Source organism: Equus quagga, chromosome 9 (assembly GCF_021613505.1).
Source record: "Equus quagga isolate Etosha38 chromosome 9, UCLA_HA_Equagga_1.0, whole genome shotgun sequence".
In the NCBI taxonomy this organism is placed as follows: domain Eukaryota; kingdom Metazoa; phylum Chordata; class Mammalia; order Perissodactyla; family Equidae; genus Equus; species Equus quagga.
In genome coordinates this window covers 95,114,798-95,140,563 of record NC_060275.1, presented here as the reverse complement: position 1 = coordinate 95,140,563, position 25,766 = coordinate 95,114,798, and the positions used below count along the sequence as shown (strand labels likewise).

Below are 25,766 nucleotides of genomic sequence, written 5' to 3'. Positions count from 1 at the left end.
TTACAATAGCTGCTTCAAAGTCCTTATCTGCTAATTCCAACATTTGGCTCATCTCAGGGTCAGTTTTTGTTCACTATATTTTTTTTGACTATAGGTCACCTCCATTGCCCCTCTATTTCTAGTATTTTCGATTTTTATACTGGATATTGTAAATGATATATTGCAGAGATTATATTCAGTTATGTTCCTCTGAAGAGTAATTTTTGTTCTAGCAGGGAGTTATGCTGACTGACCACTTTGAACTTTTGGAAAGTTGGTTTTCTTTTTTCTCAAGAAGAAAGAAAGTGGTTCTCTTTTGGTTTTGCTCTTAGTCTTAGGATGAATCCTTAGTCTTTGGACATAGTCTTTACTCCTAAGGTGCAGCCCACATAGGGTTTTACTGGGAAGCCTGAGGTATTACCCAAGTTCCTCTAACTTGGTGGTATTAAGCTCCACACTTCTGTGCAGAAGGCAACAGTTCAGATGTTCTCTAACTTCTTCAGCCTTCCAGCTGTTGCTTTCTCCTGGATTCCTTGGTATCTTCCACGTGTGTGTGCAGTTTAGGAATCAACCAAGGATAATAGAAATTTATGGACAGATTTGGGCCCTCCCTTCTCTGTGGCTCTCTTCTCCCCATGGTTTACTTCCTCATCATATGTCCTCAATATCAGCTCTGAACTACAGCCTCTGACCTCTAAAGGCAAGAAGGTTGTAACTTTCTGCTTGAGTTCTGCCTGCTCTGTGCCTCCTGGACCAGGTACAGTACCCTCAGAAGAACTGAGTTCTCATACAGTGTGGTCCCTTGCTTCAAGGGTCACATTGACCTTGAACTCCAACTTCTGCCTGCTTTTGGCCACTTTCCTGTGCTTTCATTAGTTCTTTTTAAAATATTTTGTCCAAAGTATATAATTGCTTTTTGCGAAGTTAAACTGATAAAAACTACCCTGCCACTACTAGAACTCTGTTTTCAAAAACGTAACCATAATAGTATTATCACACCTGAAAGTTTCCAATAATTCCTTAATTTCATCAATAGACAGTGTTCAAAATGTAGGAAATTAAGTTTTTTGCAAGACAGATGATATTTAGTTTAGTTTGTTTTCTTGGTAGCAAACTTAAAAAAAAGTTCACTCATTCACTGGCTGAGAATTATATTGTTAGTTTCAGTATGAGCATCCTGTATTGGTGTTAAAACCTAGAAGTCCTTCCCTTAGCAATAGCTATTGAACCAATTTTTATGGCAATCCCAACTACATGGGACCCAGTCATGAGCAAAGAAGTGTGTGAAAAGGCCTTTGAGCTGCTAAAACTGACATATAAGCTATTAATTTATCATAGAAGAATCTCTCCTCACTCAGGACCTATTTACCCCCCATTTTAAGTATGACTATCACATGCTTTGCAATTTCTTCCTCCAGCTTACAGAACATTAGTAGTAGGAAGCATAAGAGAAGAGGATGACATGCTAGAGGCAGGCACAGTGAGAGTAGCAGGTAGTGACAGGTGCCAGTGGAGTCAACTCAAGTGAGTGCAGTCTCCGTATTAGAGGCAGGGATAGGTCCTAGGGAAACTAAGATACCTCCCATATGGCTTGCACATCAAGGAGCTTGTGTAGCGTCGGGGTATACAGATGTGCAAAAGTGTACAGTAGACTAGTGAGTGAAATAATACAAGTTTGCACTAAGAACGCTTGTGGAAGAAAGGAGGAATTGGGTGGTTCAGGGAAGGCTCCAGCAAGAACAAGTTTGAGTGGCTCACAGAAGGTTCATATATCCATTTGGGTCCTGGAAGGAAATAGAAGACAGATTGAAAGGAAATGAAAGAGAACTTGATAAACATACTATTACACAGGTATGTGCAGAGTTAAGGAGAGTCGGCAAAGGATGGCAACAAACTCCAGGGCTTGCAAAAGTGGGAAGCTGTTGCCACCCTTAGACCAGAATGGGCAAGAGGAAGGAGAGGTTACTGGAATTTGCAAGGCCTTTGGCAGCTTGGGAGAGCCACCTGTGACATCTGTGGAGGAGTGCAGCCCCTGACATCCTGAAGTTTATCTCCTTCTGCCCTCCCGTCTCCTGCTGAATCCAACCAGAAGCCAGAGGACAAGGAGAGCCAGTTGATGTTGTCCATATATGTCAACCTACCAGGGCACAGGGCTGACTGGAGAAGGACGGAAGGTGGATCTGGAGGGGATAACCTGAGAATATCCTGCAAAGTTGAGTAGGAGTTTGCTTTGGATGAGACAAGGCCTAAGGGGAGGCCGTTCCAAGCCCCAGGGGCTAATACGTGAAGGTACCTCATGGCGTGCTCAGAGAATCCAAGAGATTTTGTTAAAGAGTAGGGCATAGAGTCCATTTAGGCATGTAGCTATTAATGGAGAGTGTTCTTCACCATCCTGAAGCATTTAGACTTAATTCTTTAGCTGTTGAGAACCCTGCAGGTCACCAGTAGGAAGGACTGGATGAGGAGATGCAAAAGAATCAGCAGCCAAGGGAAGGAAGCATTCCAGGAAGGGAGAAAGGTCCCAGCTCATATTCTGTCAGCATAGAAGAAAGATTATCTAGAAACATACAATTCTGGTGTCAGTATTGTGTAAACAGCACAATACATTCTTCAGTAGTGATGGAGGCTAGTGCACTGTTCATTATCATAGCCTTGCATATAGAGAATCTCAATAAGTTAATATGACATTCAGCATATTTCTGTTACCAAGGCAGGAATGTATGTGGTTCATTTTAGAAGCATGTCCATCAAAAGCGTTTATATTATTGAAAAAGTTTTGATACTTAGAGAAATAACATTTAAGAACCTGGAATGTTTGCTTATGTGAAACATCTTTTTTCCCGGATGAGGCTGGGTAAATGAAGCTTTGCTACGTTTATTATTATTTATCAAGGTTATTACTATTTTCAAGAATTAAGACCATACAGAATAAAGACCCTACAAAACCAAACTTATCATACTTCATATTGAGTGCTAGTTAGAAAACATTAAATCAGTAGATTTTTATTACCTGGTTTGGTTGCTGATGTGCTTGGAGTAGACAGGTCTCTGAAGTAGGACTCTGGTCATTCACATTTAGCTTGTTTACATGCTCCTTTGGCATAATAGGACTTTTTGATTGTAGCTGGGGCAGGCTCAACTTCAGCTAAGTCCGTGGCTTACCAGTAATCCTGATTCATTTGGTCTGAGTCATGCTGTATTAGCTGCTGGTTTAAAGATTTGCTTAAGAGATGAGAGACAATTAGCTTGTTGTCCCATGTCCCCTCTCCTCCTTTCTTATTCCATCTTCTGTCCTCTTATTCCCTCTCCAGGTGTGGGTTCTGTCCCTCCCTCACCCTGAAGTACGTTGACAATCTTGGTCTTCTCTTTTGGACTATCATTGGTCTTTCCAGCCTACACACTCAACTTGTAGAGTGACCCAAGTATTGGCCGATTACAAACAGACGCTCGAGCACAAAGCTGTTTTCCAATATTAGCTGGCTGAACGTGTGTGTCAATAGGATAAATGTCCTAACTATCCAAGCCTGATTTGGACCCCTTCTTAAGAACTTGCCCACCCAACATTTTCTGGAGTTTTGACCCCATCCACTGACCAAGATCTCTTCTTTCTGTTAGGATGTTAGTCAGCGTCTCGCTCATAGGATAATAACGGTACCGATCTATGAACGTTTTGTAAGGCCTAAATGCAATAAAACTTGTGTTTACCCAGCTCCTAGCATATGGCACATGTTCAATAAAAGTTAGCTGTTATAATTATAAATAAGGAGACTACTTGACTTTGTTCAATCTAGCATTTTGTAAAGATGTTTAATCACAATGCTACTATTTCTAGAGCCATCCGTTAACATGTTAAGCACCGCTGCTTCTATGGAACACAGCTTGGGAAACTCTGAATTAAGAACTGAACAAAAATTAAGCTGCTAGCTGTTCACAGTGAGTGACTAAATCAGTAATGCTTAAACTAGGAGTTGGGGTTCTGGATCTGAGCTCAGTCCTTACCACACCTTGAAATCGCTTAAATAAAAGGGGAGAGGGTTCATTTTAAGACATGAAACAGAAATGAAAAGAGGTGGTCCTTATCCAAAGCCTGGACTTTTGCTCATCTCTTAATTGTAATCACATCTCCAAGCGGACTCAGGAAATTCAGGGAAAGCTGTTTGAAGTTCTCAGCACCAGCTTAAAAGGACATCATCAAGTTGGATAAATTAGGATTTACATGCTCCTTCTGATTTTGGCCTTTCAGAAATAATAAGGTCAGAAACTGTGCCCCGGTGTTCCCTTGTCTCCATCTCCTTTTGTTTTGGTCACCCCTCTTCCTGTCTTGGGTCTACCTCACCTCTTGGTGAGCATTGCACCAAAACTCCCATAGGGTTTTGGTTTATGGGTTTGTTCCCCTTGACATTATGCCTGACAGGAACAGAGAACCTTGGGAAGAGAGGCCGTTAAGTGTCCAGAGCAGTCTGTGGGGGTCGGGTCACCAGTCTTTCCAGAGGAACATCTGGTCGGGCACTGGTGGGACGTCAAGGCCAAGGACAGATATCACTCACTTGATCCTCTGAAAGCCAGAGACAATTATGTCATTATGTATGTGCATTTCTCAACTAAGCCTTCAAGCCCGATAGTTGATGAGAAGCATCTGTACATGATGTGTGTTTGACACATTCAAAGGGCAAATATATCAGATGGCTGAATTCACTGCATGAGCACTGGGGGAATTATTTAAAGTCATTTTTATTTGCTTGTGCTCCACACCCACCAATTTCAAGAGTCTAATTCCATGGAATTCTCCTCTTTCTTATTGTTCCCTATGAGCAGGCCCCAAAGTGGCTCTACTTGCTGAGGTTTCCTCGTGTAAATGATGCCATGTGCCAGCACTCTGGTGCCTGTGCTCAGCCTCCACTGCTGCTCCAACCATTAAAAGGGCAGCTGGCTACTGTAATATGGGAGACGAATGAGGGGTCTTAACTTGACCAGAGTTGCTTTTCTTCAGTGATCTATTTTGTTTCAGGTGATAAGAGAGAGAAAAATCTGCTTCTATTGGCAGGCAGCCACACTTTAGGCCATTACGGCATTGCTACAGGGGCAGAGCTGAGCCCAGGATGGAGACAGTTATTCAGGCAACCTAGGGCAAACCTCCATCCCAAATAAGTCATAACTTCAGTATGGGGAGAAAGAAATCTGCTAGACAGTATGAGGATGCTTCGGCCAAGCACAGGGCTGCACCCTGGCTCTCTCCCTGATCTGTCCCTCACTGTTAGTAAGCCACTTGTCCTTTGCATTTCCTCAGAGTTCAACTAGGATAGGGATGAAGATTTTCAACCTAACTTTCCTCAAGGCCAAAATAAGTCAATAAGTGACCAAGTGTGAATTCCACGAAGGCAGGCTCATATAGAAGAGCAGACATTGGGGTGTCTGTCAGTAAGAGTGAGAATTCCCTGTTTTGGGTGTTGAGGAGGTTGTGATATTACTAGGTTTATGGAAGTTCCTGCTGTTTCTATAAATTTTGGACTTTTAATTTTATGATTCAAAAGAAAATTGAAAGAAAACAGATAGTATCTATGTTTTTATTGTATGGAGGTCATATGTACAGTGTTCATCAAATGCATAATATTCTTTCACCTTTCACCTACCCAGGCAGCATGCCCAGACCATTTCCTTCTGTGGTCCACCTTCTCAAGTGGCCCAGGAGGGCAGGACAAGTTCATTTTCAGGGTCTTATTACTAATCAGACAAGGTGATGCTGCCACTGCTCCTGCTGTGATAGGGAAAGGCAGGTCCTGGACCCATCTTTCCTCTTACCTGTCTGCCATCAAAATTTCCTTGTCTCCTATCTCCCCTTCAACTGGATGGAAGGTCAAGGGTCATGTCTTTTTCAAAAGACTCTTGAGGATGCTGCCCAACACCCTCATCTTCCGTCATTTGCATTGGGAACCACTGGTTTGTGGTAAGGAAGATGGAACCACTGTGTGACATGCTTGAGTTCATGTGGATACCGCAAAGTGAAACCCCAGGACAGTGTAGCCTTGCATTTAACTTCAGTAGCTTTCTTCCAGTCATCTCTATCTGAGAGCTTTACAGGCTTTCTCAAATATCTAGATGAACTGGGAGCTGGATTGCTGCCGTGTTATTCACTCTCCCTTTCCAGAACAGCTGAGGCAGGCAGCATTCTTTGCTTACTTGTTTGGAACACTAGCACCGAGGAATTCATCTATGAATCTGCCTCCCCAAAGAGAAATGAGCAAGACTCTACTCACTGTCACAGGTTGGAGCCATGTCATGAATGGCAAGTCTTTATGCTCAGTTAAAAAATAACAAGATTTCTATTCATCTTTCCCCACAATAGAGGATTTTAAAAGAAACACTAATAAACAGGCATGACTGACAGGTGCTATCAGAGAGGAAGGCCAATGACGAAAATAGTGTTCTTTCGTTTGGAATACCTGCTGCTGGCCAGCTACAGAGAACAAAATCAAGAGAATTGAGATGAAGTGATGGAAAAGTTAATGCCAGCTTGCTATCTTGTTCTGTCAGACTTCCCAGAGAGAGTGGAAGATGGTGAATGATTTCCATCTTGTTTGAATGACAGACACTTTATTTGATACATAGCACAAACAATTATTACTCTGAAGCTTGCCCCTTATGGTGGTCCACTTCACAACTGCCTTGTGTAGAGTCCATCCACGTGTACGTATGGAGCAGTTTGGTGGAGATTGTAAACTCCCAGGGCTCAGGAACTGTTCTCTTAACTCTGTTCAGCATCTAGCAGGGGAATGGCTGCACTTAGGAATTTAATTAAGACTAATGACAGTAAGAAGGACTTTCTGGCTAGAAGTGATGCTAAATAGAAAAGATCGCTCAGGTGAGGGAATCTTATTTTCTGGGATCAGTAACAATAGCGTGACCTGTCAGTCAGGACTTTGAGGTTCAAGTGTTCTGACCAGAGGCAGAGGGACAGGCCAGATGGCCTTGTTCATTTTTGCCTGGAGGTCCAGTGAAAAGTGTTGGCAACTTAAAACTGGATTTTTTTCTCTCTCATTTATTTATTTTTTAATTTGTGCTTCCAATTTTCACTGTCTATAATGTGCTAATGGGTTTTCCTCCCATTAAAAACACGTGTGGATGTGAGATGTTCTCCTCGAGAAAACACGGCCTCTAGGGTTTTGCTCCTGGCTTGAGGTCCTATGAGGTAGGTGTTATGAAACTCCCCCGCAGCAGGCTGGGGTGCCAGCGAACCTCACAGGGGATCATTAGCTCTCCTGCTAATTTTGGTAGGAGAGGGAGACACTCAGCCACTTTAAGAGGAAAGAAGGTAAATTTTGTGATTCATTTGGAAATCAAGATAGAATGAGTTTTCAGACCTGGGTGTGCGTTCAGAGCCTGTCTGTTCTCTTCTACCATCAAACCTATTAGGACAAAAGTAATCCAGGTTCATGTTTCTCAGCTAGATAATCATCCTTCCCATCCTGGATTGTAGTGGGGCAGCTCAGAGGACGTATCAAGAAGGAAGGATGGGGAAGGGCCAGAGAGGAGGTGGTGCTGGGGCACACGTCCTGTGTTTTGGGTGGCTGACGGCAGCATGGTGACGCTGGGTTATGATTTGAGAAGGAATCAGGAGGAGAAGGAAGAGAGGAGGATAGGTGATGCTCAGCAGCTGATACTTCACAATTTAAGGAGGGGTTGTCCGAGGCTAAGGACTCTAAGGAGTATAGAGGGAACAACCCACAATTACAAAGTGCAGGAAGACTGGGGACAGTGATGCTCTTTTGGTCTTCAAAATAAGGAGAGAATTAGACCAGAGTTTTTCTCAGGCACCTTACATCTCCCATATCCATGATTCTGTGACTTCCTTCTCTAGCATGGTGGTTTTGATACAGTTATCAAATAGGAGATGGTTCTTTTGAAAAAATTATTTTTATTATGGCCTGAGAATTAAATTACACATCTAAAGTCCACTTACTAGAACTTAATTCGTGAGCATGCATACTTTACAAACCATGATTACTTCATGGCCCAAGTGAAGATTTCGTATTCCATTGGAAAATTGAATTAGCATAGCCAAATCAGCAGAAAATTATCTTTGACTAGTAGATGTTATTTCTATACCATTCTTCTTTGCCTAAGAAAATGATGATTCTGAGACTTAAGTTTGATGGCTAAGAGTAAGAGCCACTGTCTACCATTTGCATGCATGGTCTCAGGAACTGTTTTAGATGTTTTACATGCATTGGTTCATTTAATCCCCAGAAGAGCTCTATGGGATGAGTACGTCCTAAACCCCCATTTAACCAATGAGGAAATTGAAGATTAGAGAGATTAAGTAACTGTCAGGGCTAGGATTAGACTTTGGGTCCAGTGGCTAACTCAGGGCTCCCCTGTGAACCAGCACTCTCTTCTGCTTTCCACCTCTCCCAGAGAGTCAGTGGAATGGCCAGCTTGGGCTACACCTGTCATACTTGTTCAGAATTACGGGCATGACATTGTGGTGCCAAAATATGAACAAGATGGTGCAGAAACACAGCTAGGAAGTGGCAGAGCTGGGTAGCGAGTCCAGGCTCTTTAACCATTATTCTAAACTGCCTCTGAGCCATAGGCTTTGGCAAATCTGAAATATTTACTGCTGTGATGGAAACAAGACTTACTGTTCTTAGGGGGTGGGATGCGGCCAAGTATAACTGGAGGTTGAGCCATGTCTTCTGTGAATGGTTGTGTATTTCAACCAGGTGATGCAGATCAATTGTGGCTCTCTTCCTACAGGATCTCTTTCTAGGGATGGGGCAGGGAATGCCCTGCACAAAGGCTCACTGTGGTCATCTGCAGGTTGCCCAGTTCGTTCTGCTGCATGGCATTCCATTCTTGACACTTACTCATGAAATAAGAAAGTTTGAATTGTTTTTGTACTTTTGTACAGAATTTGTAAGCTATTCAGTGTTGCAAGATTGTATTTGCTCATTTCATGTTCAATGAGTGTTACAACTGGTTTAAATCTGATATTAGAACTTGCCAAATGGTACTTATAGAAAGAAACAAGGCTTAAAGAGATTAAATGAATTCCCCAAGTTCACGTGAAGCTGTAAGTTTCTTGAGTGCCAGGGCTTGAATTACTCAAGCCAGGATTCAACTGGGATAAATCAATATCCAGGCCTGTTTCCGTTCGTCTTCTTCAAGCTTGGCAGGGGGTGGAGGTAGGGAATCATCAGATACGTATGAACCACTCTGAACACAAATTGGGAGGAGAAACTGAGTTGCTATTGCTGATAGAAGAGAGGACACAAATGCCAGGCAGGCAGGAATGGCAGTACCTACTCCTGTTTGCATCTTTAGCACTCTGGGAGGGATTTAATAGTATGTGAGTATGAATGAATGGATCCCTACTGTTGTTTTAGTCATGTTCCACGTTCAGAGCATGGAATGATCATAGGGCCGTTGAAGATGGAAAAGACTTCAAGGGAGAGGTTGGTTTCAAGTTGGCTCGAGGTAGAGAGCAGATGTGGGAAGAAAGAGGGTACCTGTGCAGAGGGAACTAGGGAAAGGCGGATGCACCTGGAATACTTAACCTAGTCTACAGGTACAGTTTTCTTGACCTCTGTAGTATCTTGTCTGCTTTCCAAATTCCCAAACTGGGAAAGGCTTTTCCTTACTAAGCCAATGCCAGGAAAACTGTGGCATTTTTCTTGTTAGCTACCCTTTTGTCCACCTTTGCCATTGCTGTGGGCCTGGAGTTAACCATTTTTTGTTAACCGTTTTGATTTGCTTATGTAGTTCCTGAATATGAGTCATTTGGTGTTTGGGCTCACCCAACTGGGCTTTTCTTTCCAGGTTAACATGTTTGTGGAAGGATTCCATGATGCCATCCTCCTCTACGTCTTGGCTTTACATGAAGTACTCAGAGCTGGTTATAGCAAGAAGGATGGAGGGAAAATTATCCAGCAGACTTGGAACAGAACATTTGAAGGTGAGGATTCAGTCTATAAGGTGACAACACTCTATCGCTGATCGAGCTGCTTCTTTCCTGGTTCTGTTTTTTCTCTTTGACAACTGTGGGACTTTGCCAGTGTCTGGCTTTTCTCAGCTGTAAAGTAAGGATAATAGGTCGAGATCCACCCACCTCACAGGTGTTGTGGAAATTAAATGAGATAAAGCTCGTGAAAGTGCTTTGAAAGAGTCCCACTGAGATAGGAAGTGCCTTGTCTCCTTCTGATGGTTAGGTAACAATGTTGTGCTTCTTAAAATTAAATTTATCACAGGCCTCATTCACAACAGATAATCAGTTTGTCAAGAGTTCTGTGATCCGTTTTAAAAGGAGTAATCCCAGATATACATTCCTCTGTTCGAACCTAGGTGGGTTGAGATGATGGGAGGTCCACCGGAGCCCTCTGCTTTAATTTTATTTTCAGTTTCCTCTTTTTTTTTTTTAAAGATTGGCGCCTGAGCTAGCAACTGTTGCCGATCTTTTTTTCCTGCTTTTTCTACCCAAATCCCCCCAGTGCATAGTTGTATATTTTAGTTGTGGGTCCTTCTAGTTGTGGCATGTGGGATGCCACCTCAGCATGGCCCAACGAGCGGTGCCAAGTCTGTGCCCAGGATCTGAAGCGGTGAAACCCTGGGCTGCCGAAGCGGAGCACGGGAACTTAACCACTCGGCCATGGGGCCAGCCCCTATTTTATTTTTAAAATGATGAATATTAGCTGTTGCTTTTTTTTAAGAACAGAGAAGTGTAAGAACAACAACCAAAAAAATGGCCCATCATCTCATCATTCAAGCAACTTCTGTTGACTTTTTAAAATGTACAAGAAGGAGACTGTTCCTGGCTGGAAAATTTAAACAGTACAAAAATGTACAAAATGAAAAGTGAAAGTTTTCCTTCCCGCCCTAGGCTCCTCTCCCCACTGTAATCACTATTAACGATTTCCTATGATTCGGTCTAAAAATATTTTGTGCCTTCTGCCAGAGCATATGAATTTGTATGTCTTATCGAAAAAATTTACATGAAAGGGCTCATACCGTGAATGCCATTCTTCATCTTAGCCTTCTTACTTGCATGTCAAGTAAAAGAATGTTCCATATGAGCACTCATAGATTCAACATGTTTTTAAATGATAGTTCCACATTTTCCCACCATATGGCTGTGTAAGAATTTCTCTAGCCGGTCTTCTATTGATGGAGACTTCAGTTGCTTACAGTTTTTGCTATTATGCAAAATGCTATCATGAGCACATTACACGTCCTGATGGATTTTTGTGAGTACATCCAACATGGAATATTCCTACTCATGGGATTTCTGGATTCAAAAGTGTGTTAGTGCCTTTTAAAGTGTGTTAGATATTGCCAAATAGCTTACAGAAAGATCTGCTAGTCTATATTCTTACCAACAGTAAATCAGAGTGCTGGTGGGGCCAGCTTGGTGGCACAGTGGTTAAGTTCACCTGTTCTCTTCGGCGGCCCAGGGTTCGGTGGTTTGGATCCCAGGTGCAGACATGGTACCGCTTAGCAAGCCATGCTGTGGTAGGCGTCCCACATATGAAGTAGAGGAAGATAGGCACAGATGTTAGCTCAGGGCCAGTCTTCCTCAGCAAAAAGAGGAGTATTGCTGGCAGCTGTTAGCTCGGGGCTAATGTTCCTCAAAAAAAAAAGAGTGCTGGTTTCCTCTTACCTCACCAACACTGAAAGAAAATTAACATGAGACTCAATATGGGAATGATCCAGCTGCTGGAGCTCTGCAGATATCAACTTCATATTCATTCATTCATTCATCAAATATTCATTAATGGATGTGCCAGGCACTGTTTAAAGGGCTGAGGATTCACCAGTGAACTGAAAATGTTCCCTGTAAGCAACTGAGCTTACGTGGTAGTGGGGGGAGCTGGCGATAAATAAATACTCCGATCAGGGGCTGTAAAATAATGCAGTGTAGGGAGGTAGAGAGTGACAGGATGGGTATGGTGGGACTGCTAAATGAATAGAGTTGTCAGGGAAGGCCTCTCTAATAAGTGGCAGTTGAGTAGAAATCTGAGGGAAGTGAAAGAAATTGTGTAGATGTTTAGGAGAGAACATTTAAAGGGAGCAGCCAATGCAGAGACCCTGAGTGTGTCTGGTGGGAGAGGGCTGAGTGTCCTCGGAGGAGCAAGGAGCCTGTGTGGCTGCAGCAGAGCACATGAGGGGCAGTGTGGGACGAGCCGAAGTCAGAGCAGTCACCCTGGGGGAGACTGAAAGCCACCAGAGAGTTTCGAGGGACATCATCTGTCTTGAATGTTTAAAAGACGTGTGTATGGGAGCTATGTGGACAATGGACTGTAGTATACTGATGGGCATCATTTGGGAACCACTGGCATAGAGTTCCTGCATCCTAACCACTGACTAGTAACCTCAGTCCTCTGGGCTTCTCTTTCATCACTTGTGCTAAGCAGGTTGAACTAGGTGATGCCTGACAGGGGCCCTTTCAGTTCTGTATCGTGCTAACTCTTCCTTAGAGCCCTTTAATGCATTGTGAGCTATGCATGTATTTATTTGCAATCCAACTAAATGAAATTTTTCAGGAGGGCAGGAACAAGTACTGCCAAGTCTAGATTTTGGGCGTTCCTATCCCCTTCACTGCCCAAGCCTGCCCTCAGTTATCAGAAAGGACAGAACAGTACAGAGAGGTCAAGTTCCAGCTAGAGTTGACCGGGCAGTAGCTCTGGTGACAAGTGGTGGAGTTCATTTCTTCTTGATAGTTTTAGTGAGTGCCACATCTTATTCGAAACTAGAGTGGCATCTGTTTTAACTTTAGACAGATTGTAGGACATGATCAACTCTGCCTCCAGTATTGTCTTGCTTAATCTTTGACTACCTCAGCTAGGGGCTGGAGTCAAATAGGATAATCCAGGGGGCATATTAGGACAGAGTCACATTTCCCAGAAGTTGTGTCTAATACACTGAGAAACCGGCATGTGTGGACACAACCTCGGTAGGCCACATCCTGTTCTTAGCTATTCCTCACTACGTGGTGTGGTCATTTGTTCTTGGTCTTCTGAGGGAGGTTGTTAAGGGAAGGGCAGGTGTCCACAATGGCTGGAATTCAGTTTTGTTTAGAGCCAGGGCATGGACTGAATTTTCCCATAGACCATCTCGATGACTCCTTTCTAGGGCCAGGTCTACACAGGCAATATGAAATTAGTCCTGAAACAATCATCTGTATAGTTCAGTCTAAACTTAAAATCCCATTTGTCCAAATGTAAAGATAATTGAAGCCAAAGTAAGTTTTAAGCTTGAATTGTTTGTAGAACTCATTTTATTTGCTAAACAATGAGCAATCTGAAGGTAGCCCCCAAAAGAACTCTAAGAAAAACCTTAACCTTCCTAAAATTAAAAACAATTTTAATTTTAATGGCCACTGTAAGTGACCATTAAGTTGTCAAGGGAAAAATACTCTGGATGTTCTTTGACAAGTTTGGGTTTTATTGCTGTGAAACCTATGATCAACTCTCAAGGCTTTCAATAAATGGCCTGGGAAGAAGCTGAATTTCCTCTCTATGTGAGAGGTCAGAGCGAGAAGGTAAATAGGACTGTGGCTCAAACCTTGAGCTCCATGACAGGCCAGTAGAAATGAGGGTGGAAAGTCTCATTACTTATGTACAGGAAAATTCTACTGTCAACCTGACAATCTCACCTTAAGTACAATACTCTTAGGTGAAATCTCACTTGCTAATCGGCCACCCTGAGGGTTCTCACCCCATTTCTTGGCAGAATTGTAATAGCTTAAAGTGTAATGAGGTCTTGGATTACTAGGGCCACCTTGTTTTATAAAATACTCTGCAAAACACTTAGCAGAACACACCATCATAGACACCTCTGAACAGATTGACAAATGGTTTTGGATAGCCAGTATATTTGGAGAAGGATATATTTTTTAAAAAATGGTGTTTATCAGCAAAAGTTTTATAGGCTGTCAAGGATAAACAAGTTTGAGAAAGATGTATCCTTTGTAACCAGTCTACATTAAGAAGACAGAAAATCAAGATGAATGGTAGCTCCATTCTCTTTCCGGCAAAGTAGACCGAAGTCTGGAAAAATCAGTGGGCCTTCAAACCACAACCCAAAGGACAGTAAACCCAAATGCCTGCCCTCTTCAAACCACACTAGAGGATGGAACTTTCCCTTGGGATCCTTCTTCTCAGACATTCGTTTTGGAGAGAACCAAATCAATAGAAACACCAATTAAGAATTACGCTGAACTCTACCACACTTTAAAATGGAAGAAAACAAATAGCCTTGGTTAGTTACAATGTGGCTGAAATATGCATTCTCTTAGTTAATAAAAATTACAATATAGACATATTTAATATCAACTAATGTTACATATTTGCTTTTACTGACCAGCTGCTCTAAGCCACCATTGCTAGCCAAAGCAAATTCAAATCCTTTGTGTGGGCACCCAGGACTCTCTGTGCTCTGGGCCAGCCTGTTCCAGCCTTGCATCTCATGCTCCCCTCCACACACGTGGGCTACCTTCCCAGGAACCGCAGGGTCCCTCTGGTTCCTTTTGGCTTCTGCGCCTTTGTACATACTAACAAGGCCAGCCTTTCTGGCTAGAATATTCCCACTCCCTGATGGCTGCTTGTCCAAATCATAGACTTCCTCCAGTGTCCCTAGAAAAGACCTACTCCTTTCCTGAGTCCTCCATAAGTCTCCAACTAGATGTGCCAGCGCCTCCTCTGAGTGATGTGGGCACGGTCAGCGGTCTTCTCCCAGATTCCAGGCACAGCCAGAGTAATAGGAACAATAGAAGAAAACAACTAACTTCTCTTAAACCTGTGTTGAAATTGCTTTCCCCGCTTCCATGTCATCTCATGTCATCTTCTCAACAGCTTCTTGGCTGGGAGGTACTACTATGCTTCTTTCACACTCGTGGAGACAGGCTCAGAGCACTAAGTCCTTGCCCAACGTCACAGAACTAGTAAATGTGGTGGCTGGGATTCAAATGCAGGCAGTTGAATTCTGGTGCCAACATGCTGAATCCCTAGGCCGGGCTGCCCGTGTCTTGAGTGGAGAATGTGTCTGATTCATCTTTGCCTCAGCTGCAGCATTGTGGTAATCACCCAGAAAACATCTGGATAAACAATGAATGAGGGAACACAGTCAGATAAAGACCAGCTCTTCTTCAGCTCTTGGCTCCCCAACGCCTGAAGCAGGCGCTCTCCTCTCCCGTGCATCAGAGGAGCCCGTAGCAGAGCACATTCACTGTGGCCTGAAACTGCAATGAGTTTTCTATTATAATGTTGGTCTGGTGAGAACACGACCCCATGACAAGTACCACACCATGAATGTACCACACTGCACTTCTCACTCTTTGCATTTTTTTTTAATTAATACAAAACTCTGGGATAAGCATGCTGCTTTCAGGATTAACCTTATTTTTTTTTTTTTTTAACATATTACCCAAAGAAGGTCATTTATTTCTTTTTCTTTTCATTTTTAAATGGAGAAATGTTAAGAATTTAGGAATGCAGACATAGATGAAATTACAATGTCTTTCCAAATGCCAACAAAAATGCTCAGAGTCTGATGAGATTCCCTGTGGCATGAGTTTGTTTAAAAAATCCTGTCCATTCATTTTCTTGTTTTTTTTGGCGGACAGAGGTATTTTAAGTAACTAACTTGGCGTTTTTCACATCTCCTCCTCGAGGTATTGCTGGGCAGGTGTCCATAGATGCCAATGGAGACCGCTATGGGGATTTCTCTGTGATCGCCATGACTGACACGGAAGCGGGCACCCAGGAGGTGAGCACGCGAGACTCCTGCCCCAGCTGCCCCTTCTGCTTGTTGAGATTCCAAGGAATGCATTTGTCCTGGTGTCCAAAGACCCACCCCCACCCAGAGCAGCCTCCATGTACAAATGAGCTGAAAATCTGGGGGTTTCCAAGTAGGGTGGGCTCACTTCTGGGTGAGGGTATCAGCGAAGACTTCCAGACGTGGTTCCATGTTTATCCTAAGTGGGGAAATCCTACCTTTCAAGTGGGCAAGGATCACATCTCATGCCTCAGATGCAGAATAGGACCATCGGCTAAAAGAGGTAAAGAGAAACTGTATTTATTTCCTCCCTTAAAATTTGGAAATTTTTTTGGTTGGAGGGATTATAGACCAGACTTGGGTTAATATTTCAAAAGATAATGGGGTTTCAGGACAGCATCATGAAGAGAAAAGTACCCTGGATGCAGGATGAGTCTCTGACACTTACTGGGGTGTGAGCTCTCTGCCTCAGTTTCCTCAGTTGTAAGATGGAAATCATCACATCTTCCTTGCCGATCTCACATGATTATTGTGAGCAGCAGATAAAATGAAACTTAGAAAAATACTATGTAAACTTTAGATGATAAATATTTGAATAAACATTATATAGAGATGCAGTGTTTCAGGTCAAATAATGCTGCTTGCTCTGTGCCTCCTTGATGGCTCTTGCCCAGCCTCATTGCGCCCATGGCACTTCATGTGACCTGGCACATGGGACCTGCTGTTTTTCTCTTACTACGCAGATGCCTGGCCTTACCAGGAGGGGCCGAGCCAGTGGACCAGCACTTGCTACATTTACTGAGTGATTTTGCCCCTTAGAGTAGCTGGGTCTCATAGTATGTTCTAGACTCCCCCCTCTGCAAAAGGTGGGTTGTAATAGTCCATTACAGGGTTGCTGTGAGGATTCAGGAAGAATGTGTGCAAAGCACTTGGTAAGGGGTTAGTCCCGGCCAGTGATTATTATATTTTGGTGATTATCTAGAATTCTTTTTACTATGACATGAAATAGTCTTTGAGATGCTGCTGGGCCTCCCTCAGGAGAGAGAGGGGAGGAGATGTCACAGGCCTCTCAGGAGCAGGACAAAAGAGAAGCAGATCCTGAGACCCTGAGTGAGAAGGGACTTCTAATCAGGACTTGGGAGCTGACTGAACAGAAACTGAGGGGTGAACCTTGAACTGAGCCATAAACGGATACTGATTTTCCAGGGCCAAGGGAGCCAACTGAAAAAGAGAGGTCAGCCTGGAAATGGGGATGTAAATAGGATACATTCATCAGAGAGAAGAGTGTGTAACCCCTGACGCAGGATGGGGAATAGTCTTCCAACCAGAAGAGAGTGAAACAGGAAGTTCCTAAAAGATGTTCTTTAATGCTTTAATAACATCCTGAGCTGACTGAGTGGTGTGAGGCTGTGTACCATAATATGCTTACCCTGGGTAGAAAGTGGACCTTGACACTCCCTCACACGTCCCTGAAAGTAACTTGGGCCTCACAAATGGCTGACCGTATGGGATTCTCTGTGGCAGATGAGTGGAGCAGCTCCCTATCCCATGAACAAGGGAAAAGCCATGAATTCCAAGGTTATTATTTCCTATATAACCACTTTCCCCGCCATGTTGAGCACTGTTCTCCCTAAATTATACCCACCTTAAGAGCATCATTGGCGACGCAAATCTTGACTTACAAAGTCCTCAGAAACACACCCTGACAGTCAATGTGAAGGCTAGGGGAGCCCACCCCATGCCCCTGTTCTTCTGAAACACATGCTCTTGACCAGCCTGGCGGGGGTGATTTGATGATGTGCAGGCCATCTGGCTTCCTTGGCCCCCACGCAGCCCCTTTAGATCAGGCTGTGCATTTTTGGCAGCAGCAGTGCAAGGCTCTGAGCTTTCTGCCTCCTTTGGAGACAGATAAAGTTGTCTTTTCAGTTTGCGTATTTGTTTTTTGCCTTTATATAGGTTATTGGTGATTACTTTGGAAAAGAAGGTCGTTTTGAAATGCGGCCAAACATCAAATATCCTTGGGGACCTTTGAAACTGAGAATAGATGAAACTAGAATTGTGGAGCACACAAACAGCTCTCCTTGCAAATCATGTAAGTTTACAGACTTAATCTGCTCTTTGTTTCATCATCTGTAGTATTGGCATAATGCAAGTTTAAAAGACAGGAGTTATCCAAAAGCACAGCTTCTGAAAGTTCAGATTTCTTTCTCTGATGTGGCAAAACCCAAGGGAACAATTCACAGACTGGCATCCTGTCTTCATCAGAGGCTTCTAGGTGTTTCTTCCCTTCCATCCTTTTCCAAAGTGGTAGACAGCTTCTCCCTCTTTTTATGTCTCTTACTATAAAGTCTTAGTATTTGAGGTTTCCACTTTTAGGGAAAATCAAATACTAAATGTCACTCACTCATTTATCTCTTGTAGCAAGTCTCATTCTGATTCTCAGAGTTTGTGGTTCTCCTCCTGCCCCTCAGAACCAAACAGATAATGTTCCTTAAACACCTACAAATTTACAAATTGACAAATAAATATAAAATCTGTTATTTATGAGCAGCCTCACCAGAAATATAGAAGCAAGTGGGTATTCCTGTAAGGAACTTAGAAATAGGAGAATTGTTGGAAATCATTGCTTTAGAGAGACCATTTTATAAGGTAGTCAGGGAGGACAAAGTGAATATCGATTTTTCAGGTCAGTCGTTCACTTTCAGCTAATATATGTATGCTCATTATTTTGGGACCAACCTTCAGACTCTGAGGAATTTATGTATATGCAATAATTACAGGAAGGAGTAAGGCAGAAATTTAAGAACATAGTCTCTGGAGTTATTGGGTCTGGATTTGAAATCCTACCCTTGTCACTTCCTGGTTTTGTGACCCTAGGAGTGTTCCTTTACCTCCTTAAACTTCCGTTTTCCCGTATGTAAAAGGAAAGAAATGCACGCAACTCTTAGGGCTGTTTTGAGGGTTAAATGAGATAATGCACTAAAAGCTGTACACTGAGCTGTTTATTTAAAGCTAGCTATCATTTTTATGTAATAACTAGGACACTGCTGAACTTGATTGTTTCAAATTGTTATTCACATTTTCACAAAGCTATATAGGACATTTTGACATGAAACTCCGGCTTTGGTGAGAGAACATCTAAAAACAGAACATTAACCCAATGAATTTTTCACCAAATCTCCCAGCACTTTGAAGTGTCACCATCCATCTGTGAAAAGAAGTGCTGGGTCCGTTCCAATGGTCTGCCAGTTGTCTTCTCTGACTATGAACTCAGAGCCTGGATAGATCTGAAAACTGCCGTTTCCAGTTTTCCTCAAACCCTTCTTGAGCCTACTTTGTTCCCATGGTGCTCACTCGTGTGTTCATTCATCTAGTACTTTCTCATATGCTTCTTAAGCTTTGCACTTGAAAAAGAAAAAGTGAATGTGCAGGATTCCCTAGGAAACCTCCTAAGAAGAAAGGAAAATTTGCCTCAAGTGGGAAACCGAGAAACACCTTCCAGTGAATGAAACTTGACATTTCTATTGCTCAAAATGCACTCTGATTATCTGTTTCTTTTTCAAGCAGGCGGCCTAGAAGAATCAGCCGTGACAGGAATCGTTGTGGGGGCCCTACTAGGAGCTGGTTTGCTAATGGCCTTCTACTTTTTCAGGTTAGGACCGCTTTATAAAGTTTTCAAGTTCACTCTCCTTTTTTGCCCTTGTCACTTGCCTTTGCGTGATCCTCCTTGTGACTTGTCCATATTTTGATTTTACCCAAAATCACGCTAGCTGAAAGAACCAAGCCATTGTTTTGGTGTGATCCCTGGTGTGGTGGTCAGTGGGTTAGCATACTGGGTAGTGGGTCAGGCATTTCTGTTGCATCTCCCTGTGGGCCACAGAGTCACTGCTATCCTTCGATCAAAAATATTCTGACCTGAATTCCTACCGCCCACCAAATTCTTCAGTGGAGAGGGATTTGGATAAGGGGGCAATCAACTGCCCCATTCTCAGGATTCCTCCAATTCAGAAATAGGTGCCTGAGTTCACCTTCTGAAGAGGAAGATGTAACACCAAGCAGTCTGTACCCTCAGGCTGGTCTTTGCTCAGTATTTTGAGAACCCATATGCTTAGTTGCTACTGTGGTTAAGCCCACGGCTGGTAAAAATGTAATCTTGATGTGTGTTCAAGATACCAATAGTTTCGTACCACGAGAGTGGTCCATTCCTTTGTAATCTTTGGTGGTTGAGTTTGTGGCTTATTCTTAAGTCATTAGACCAGGATTTCTTCATTTCTGCTTGGAAGTGAAACTCTGGGTGCATGTGGTTCTTGGTGGGAACAATTGTATTCCTGTTCCTTTGGTCACAGTACACTTAATCTGATCTTTATCTAGGGCATATCCTGGGAGTTGGGGAGAATTTCTGTGGCAGAATAGACAAGACTTAACCTACAAGGCACCCGGGAAAGAAGGGGAAGGCTTGTTCTATGGCATTTCGAAGGACAGGCCAATTTTCCTCCTTGAATAGGGCATCATGCCTTGGGGCACACTACTTTAATCTCTGACCACGGTTTCATATTCTGTCACTTCTCATTTATCAACCCAAACCCAGATGTCCCTTGAGGGCATTCTTTGTAAGAGAAACCATAGTATTTTGTAGCCAAGTGATGTTTTATTACTACATTCACTTTCCCTTTACCCAGGAAGAAATACAGAATAACCATTGAGAGGCGAAACCAGCAAGAAGAAAGTAACATTGGAAAACATCGGGAGTTACGGGAAGATTCCATCAGATCCCATTTTTCGGTGGCTTAAAAGGAAGTCTTTTCTTTCAGCCTGAGATTCTTTAAGGAGATAGATGGGATGAAAGACATCAATGGAACAGAAGGGGCGCTCTTGAAGAACTCATTCTTTTAAGCAGTTAGTCATTTCATTTTAAAATTTCTTTAGAAGCTCAGGAATTATTATTAATCACCATATGCCTCCCGGCCTTTCATCTCACGACAAACACATATAAGAATATAATGTCATTCTGTTAAATGTTCATAGTGTTTCAAGGGCATATGATTAGGTTTATGTTTTGAAAATTTGATGTCTCCGTATCTTGATGGCTTTTGGGGGCCTTTCACACAAGGCTAGGGAATGTGGTTTTCTTAAATGAAATGTTTATGGCTAGAATAAAATCATTTTTACAAGTAGAGTATACTCGGAAAGAATTTAACACCCAAGAAGAGGAAAATGTAGTGAAAATCTCAAGGTTGGACATACAGCATTCCTTTCTATAGTGCTGGCCGACAGATTCGAGGTTGAGGATTGCTCTGTCCACTGTGTTCATTCAGGTCCTGACTTCATATCTCAGAAAAGGATTTGCTCTCTGTCTCCTTCAGTGTCTCATAAAAGCTGCTCTGGAAAGTTGTAACTGTTAATGAGATAAGAGGATTTATACAAAAAGCAAATCTAAAATGTTTCATTTTTTAATGTAAAAAAAGAGCCCTATTTCACACTAACATTTTATTTTTAAGTATTTTAATCTTATATTTTACTATTAGAAAATGTGTCTATTTTTTCATTTTGAAGATTAAATTTCACTTATATTTTAAAAGCGTGGGTGAAGTGTACAACAAACCAACAATGATGGAAGATGCTTCTCTTTTTCTCCCTGTTTCCCTCTCCCCCTTGGCCATAGCCAAATCTAATTGCTGCTGTAATTATGAAGATCTAGAAATGTATTTGGATTACAGATGCCACAGGAATACATCAATTTGCCTGTTTTAAATGCATGTTGTTTTAGCATAGACCCCTTCTAATTCTGGCCAAGTGATGAGTTTTAAGATCACAGGTGAAACTTACTAGAATTAAGTATGGTTTTGTAAAGGGAGACAGCCCTTTTTGCTCCAGAACAACTTTATAGAGAGTTAAAACTTGACAGTAAGCACAGAAATGATAAATTAAAAAAAAATGTGTACATGATATTTTACCAAAATTTGCAGTGATGGTTTTGATTAAAAGAGAGAATCTAAAAGCCACTATATTCCCTTTCAGTTCCCTCCACAGCTTTGTAGTCATCCACTAATAACCTGTTAACAGGGGGTGGGTGTGGATAGAAGCAATCTGGATAAAACTGAGTAAATATTTATTGAATATCTACTTTGCACCCGGTACTCTGCATGTAGGTTTAAACTCAGGTTGCCACTTTCATTTTTAATTTGTGGAGGAAATAGACAGTGAGGGAAGAATGGGAAGTTACTGGATTAGTGGACCATCATGTAATTATGTCAGTAGAGTCTTTCCTCAATAAGATTTTGAGCATCTGGAAAATAGTTTTAAAAACTATCTTAATGTCTATGAGAGATCATGCATAGGGAGGAAGATAGGGGAATTTAAGAAAATAAGGGAAAATAGGAATCTGAGCAATTCCTTTTAGTAATGGAGGGCGTAGTTCCCACAGGGGATGGTGGAGTCAGGGTGGGGGAGAGCTGCGTGTCCTGGAAGTTGGTTTGAGCGTGTTTCGCTGGAGGAGTCTGCCTCTGTCACTCTTGTGTGAGCCAGTCAAAGTGAATGGGTTATTTCTGCGGGAGGCACATTTCCCTTCTATTGTTTAAAAATGGGACGCGGGCAGCTGGAGAATATGATAAAAGAATTAATTATGATTAACTGAAACAACTATGTTGTAGTTTTCCATGCTGGATGCAAAGGAAAAAGTGCTGAATTCAAAAAAGGATGGAAAAAGAAGGCAAGAAAGGCAAGTTCCAGAAATTCTAATGTAGGAAGAGAGTTTGGGAAGTGAAATCCAGGAAGGCAAAACGTTAACAGCTCAGGACTCTGCTAAGTGAAAAGAGAATGGAAGGTTTGCATCCATCTATTTTTGTGAATTGAGAGCTTGAGAAACTTGGTTAAGTTTTGAAAACTCCCTTAAGTTGGAAACATTTGCTAAAAGTGTAGGTGTTTGGCCCAAGGCTATCCTGGGTTAAGACCTCTGGAGATTATAATTTAGGATTTAAGTTCCTAACTGCTAAGCAACATCTTTGACAACTAGTCATTCATACTCTGCCAGTAGCCACATATCATACAGTAAAATAAATAGGGCTTTAGTTCTTAAATCATTCTATTAATTTTTACCCTGGAATCCAGGGTGTTCAGATTTTAAAAGGGATACTTTATCAGTATTTTCTCATCTGGCCAGACATAAGCTGACATTGTTACAGGTCAAAATGAATATATACTTTTTGTATACTCTAATGGCGTTGGAAATAAGTATAGATTTTATGGTCATCATTGTCACCTTCTTAGATTTTTTTTCTGGACTCAGAAATGAAAGCTTTCTCCAGATGATCACTTCTATCCAGAAAGAACTTTCTGTATGGAGTGCATATCTTCCCCCAGACTGACCACAGGTCCCGCGAGGAAGCCCCTGTAAACATTACATTTCTCGGAAGAACCATCAGCTTGTCCTTTCCTGAACCACAGGCATGGTTCCACCGGCTTTAAAGTAGTTCTTTACATTTCAGAAGCTGTGTTTAATGGAGTGAGGGCAGAAATGTATGGAAAGAGAATGCCTCCTTTTCTCCTCTTCCCTAATTTCAAAGACTTTTGCTTTGGAATGTCCGGTCACTTCTCCGTATTCACAGGCTTCTGGGATCATTAACTTATTCAAGGCACCTGTGCCCTCTTTGACCCTAATTTACCACTTTCCTGTGGTTGTCCCTGATTTGGGGAATGTAAGATACACTGTTGGCAGTGAAATTAAGGCCTTGCGTAGACCTCACACAGACAGTGATAGGAATTCAGAAAGTAGGTTCCAGTGACATCACCACTTTCTTGTGAGTAAATATACAGTGGCTGTGTGTGGAAGCCTCTTTAGGAGCCCAAACAGAATATTATGCCACTGGTATTAAGGGAGTGTTTGTAAACTGAAAGGAATACACACGCATGTTTCTTGGAACACAAAGAACTCAGATCCTGAGTGGATACAGTCATAAAGCCAAATGCCAACCAAAATTAGGCTCCTCGATCTCTGTTTTGTGGCTCTTGTTTAGTTGTGCCCTATGGCTCAGTGGTTCACGAGGAAGCTGATAATGTGCTGAACTTCTTCAGTGGCAAAACCTGAAACTGTCTAAAAACATGGAATGTGTTTTAGGGGCCAGTGTGGAAGCAGAGAGAAAGAGATGGTGCCGTTCAGAGAGATTTGTTTCTTTTCAGATCTCGAGAACTAAAGAATAACCAATAATTTAGTCCCTCTTCAACAGCCAGACTCAGCAAGGAGCTTGGGACACACCCAGCAAGAAGAATCAGGAGCTTGGTCCTCCAAAAGAAAGAGAAGTGGGTAGTATTGCAAGCTGCCACCATCTTTACCACTCCATCCTCCCCCACTCCCACCATCCATCATGGCTCCAAAGACGCATTGGCATCTTGCCCATGCAGGTAGAAGAAACTTGGGAGTAGGACCTCCAGACTTCCTCAGAGCAAAAGAAGACAAAACAGTGCTGGCTGTAAGAATGCAGCTGGCTTTTGATCAGAACCCTTATGCTAACTTGACCACACACACTCTTGGGGCAGTTCAAGCCTGTGATGTGCGTATGCTCCAGGAAGCCTGGCTTGGTTGTCAGCGTGTAGAGCTCACAAATATCTCTTGCAGGCGTACCCTACAGCTAGACTCTAGGATGAAAATGACTTTCAAAAGGTGCTGGATTTGAGTTTGTTCAAATTTCTCATTAACCACTAATGTTAATTCATACCAGAGGCAAAGCAATTCTAAACCAGCTGATGCTGTTAGGTTCGTGTTTTAAGCTACTTCAAACACAGTGAAAGGGTTGCAATGGGAGCCAAGTCTCAGAAGTAAAAATCCATATGTTCTAATAGCTCTTTGATGTATCAGGTGTGGGATGATTCTTCCGGGAGAAATTTGAATCAGCAGAATTAAGTGTTAACGAAAATCCTGCATTGCTTTGATTCACATATTTAAAGACCTAGATTTCTATGCACAAGGAATAAAGGGCCCATTCACCAAATGCGAGTCACAACATAAACTACCAAATTGTTTTTTATTTGCTAGGAACACAAAGCTGTCATTGCACATAATAATTGGGCAGAGAAGGTTGAGAAAAAGGAAAATTTGGATTTTGAAACAGGATGTCCTATTTATCATTCAATGCCAAGATTTGAAAATGTTCAGTGTGGTGTGGCTTATTTATAAGACAGCAATGAGGAGCCCTAAAAGCCTGGAGATGCTGTGAGTTTCCAGACCTTTTTGCTGGGTCCTGGGAATCCGAGCTTTGTTCCCTGTGCATGGTGAATAATTGAAACCAAGAGGACACGGTGTAGACACTGTGGAAGATTACTTCCGCAGCCCATGTCTTCTGGGCCCTATTATTCATTGTTAATTTAAATACAGGACTACCAAAACATAGACACCTACCATGAGTCTGGTAGAAAAACAAAAGTAAAAGCTGCACAAGCTACATACAGTTTATTATTCTAATGTAAGTAGAACTATCTGCATATAATGTGATTTAATTTATTGTTGTTTTGTGTAGAAAATGAAAATTAATGACTGTGGATATGACCCCTGTTTTGTATAATATATTTTATTTCTGGTGCAAACTGGTCATTTAAAGTATCTACTTCATTTGGTGTTTGGATATAAATGTGTATGTGTTCTTGTAAATGTTTCTATTAAGCAAGAATGCCACATGCTCACAGTATAACAATGTGTTCTCATTAAAAAATACATCCCACAGAAACCTTTTCCTGTTTATAATTCAGCCAACATACGCGGCACATATCCATATTCTCTGAGGACTTCCTGTTCTCCTGGGACGAGTGTAAGTAAAAGATCAATTGGTGGATGTGATGAATTGCACTATTTGAACGGTACCCGTGAAAGAACTCAAGAATTTCTTCCCAGCAAAGGGAAATTTGCAGAAATAAGAAAAGAATATATTGTTAAAATGAGGGGTAAACCTTGAATTGGCAGGTAAGGGAAGAAATCTTCATGAATAATACTGTCTTCAGTCTGTACAACTTGAGAACACCATATAGCTACACAG

General features: G+C 42.1%; 1 protein-coding gene across 2 annotated transcripts in view; it reads left to right on the top strand.

Annotated features, from left to right (window-relative positions):
- The window catches only part of NPR3 (natriuretic peptide receptor 3), a 69,127-nt gene extending 43,667 nt beyond the window's left edge, over positions 1 to 25,460 (top strand). Inside the window, exons 4-8 of one of the 2 annotated variants that reach the window (XM_046672247.1) lie at positions 9,796 to 9,931; positions 15,641 to 15,735; positions 17,701 to 17,836; positions 19,309 to 19,396; positions 20,424 to 25,460. In XM_046672247.1, the coding sequence (XP_046528203.1) occupies positions 9,796 to 9,931; positions 15,641 to 15,735; positions 17,701 to 17,836; positions 19,309 to 19,396; positions 20,424 to 20,535 (567 nt within the window). In that variant the 3' untranslated portion in view covers positions 20,536 to 25,460. The remainder of the gene's footprint in view (positions 1 to 9,795; positions 9,932 to 15,640; positions 15,736 to 17,700; positions 17,837 to 19,308; positions 19,397 to 20,423) is intronic. The other variant, XM_046672248.1, reaches the window with a different exon arrangement.
- The last annotated feature ends 306 nt before the right edge of the window (positions 25,461 to 25,766 follow it).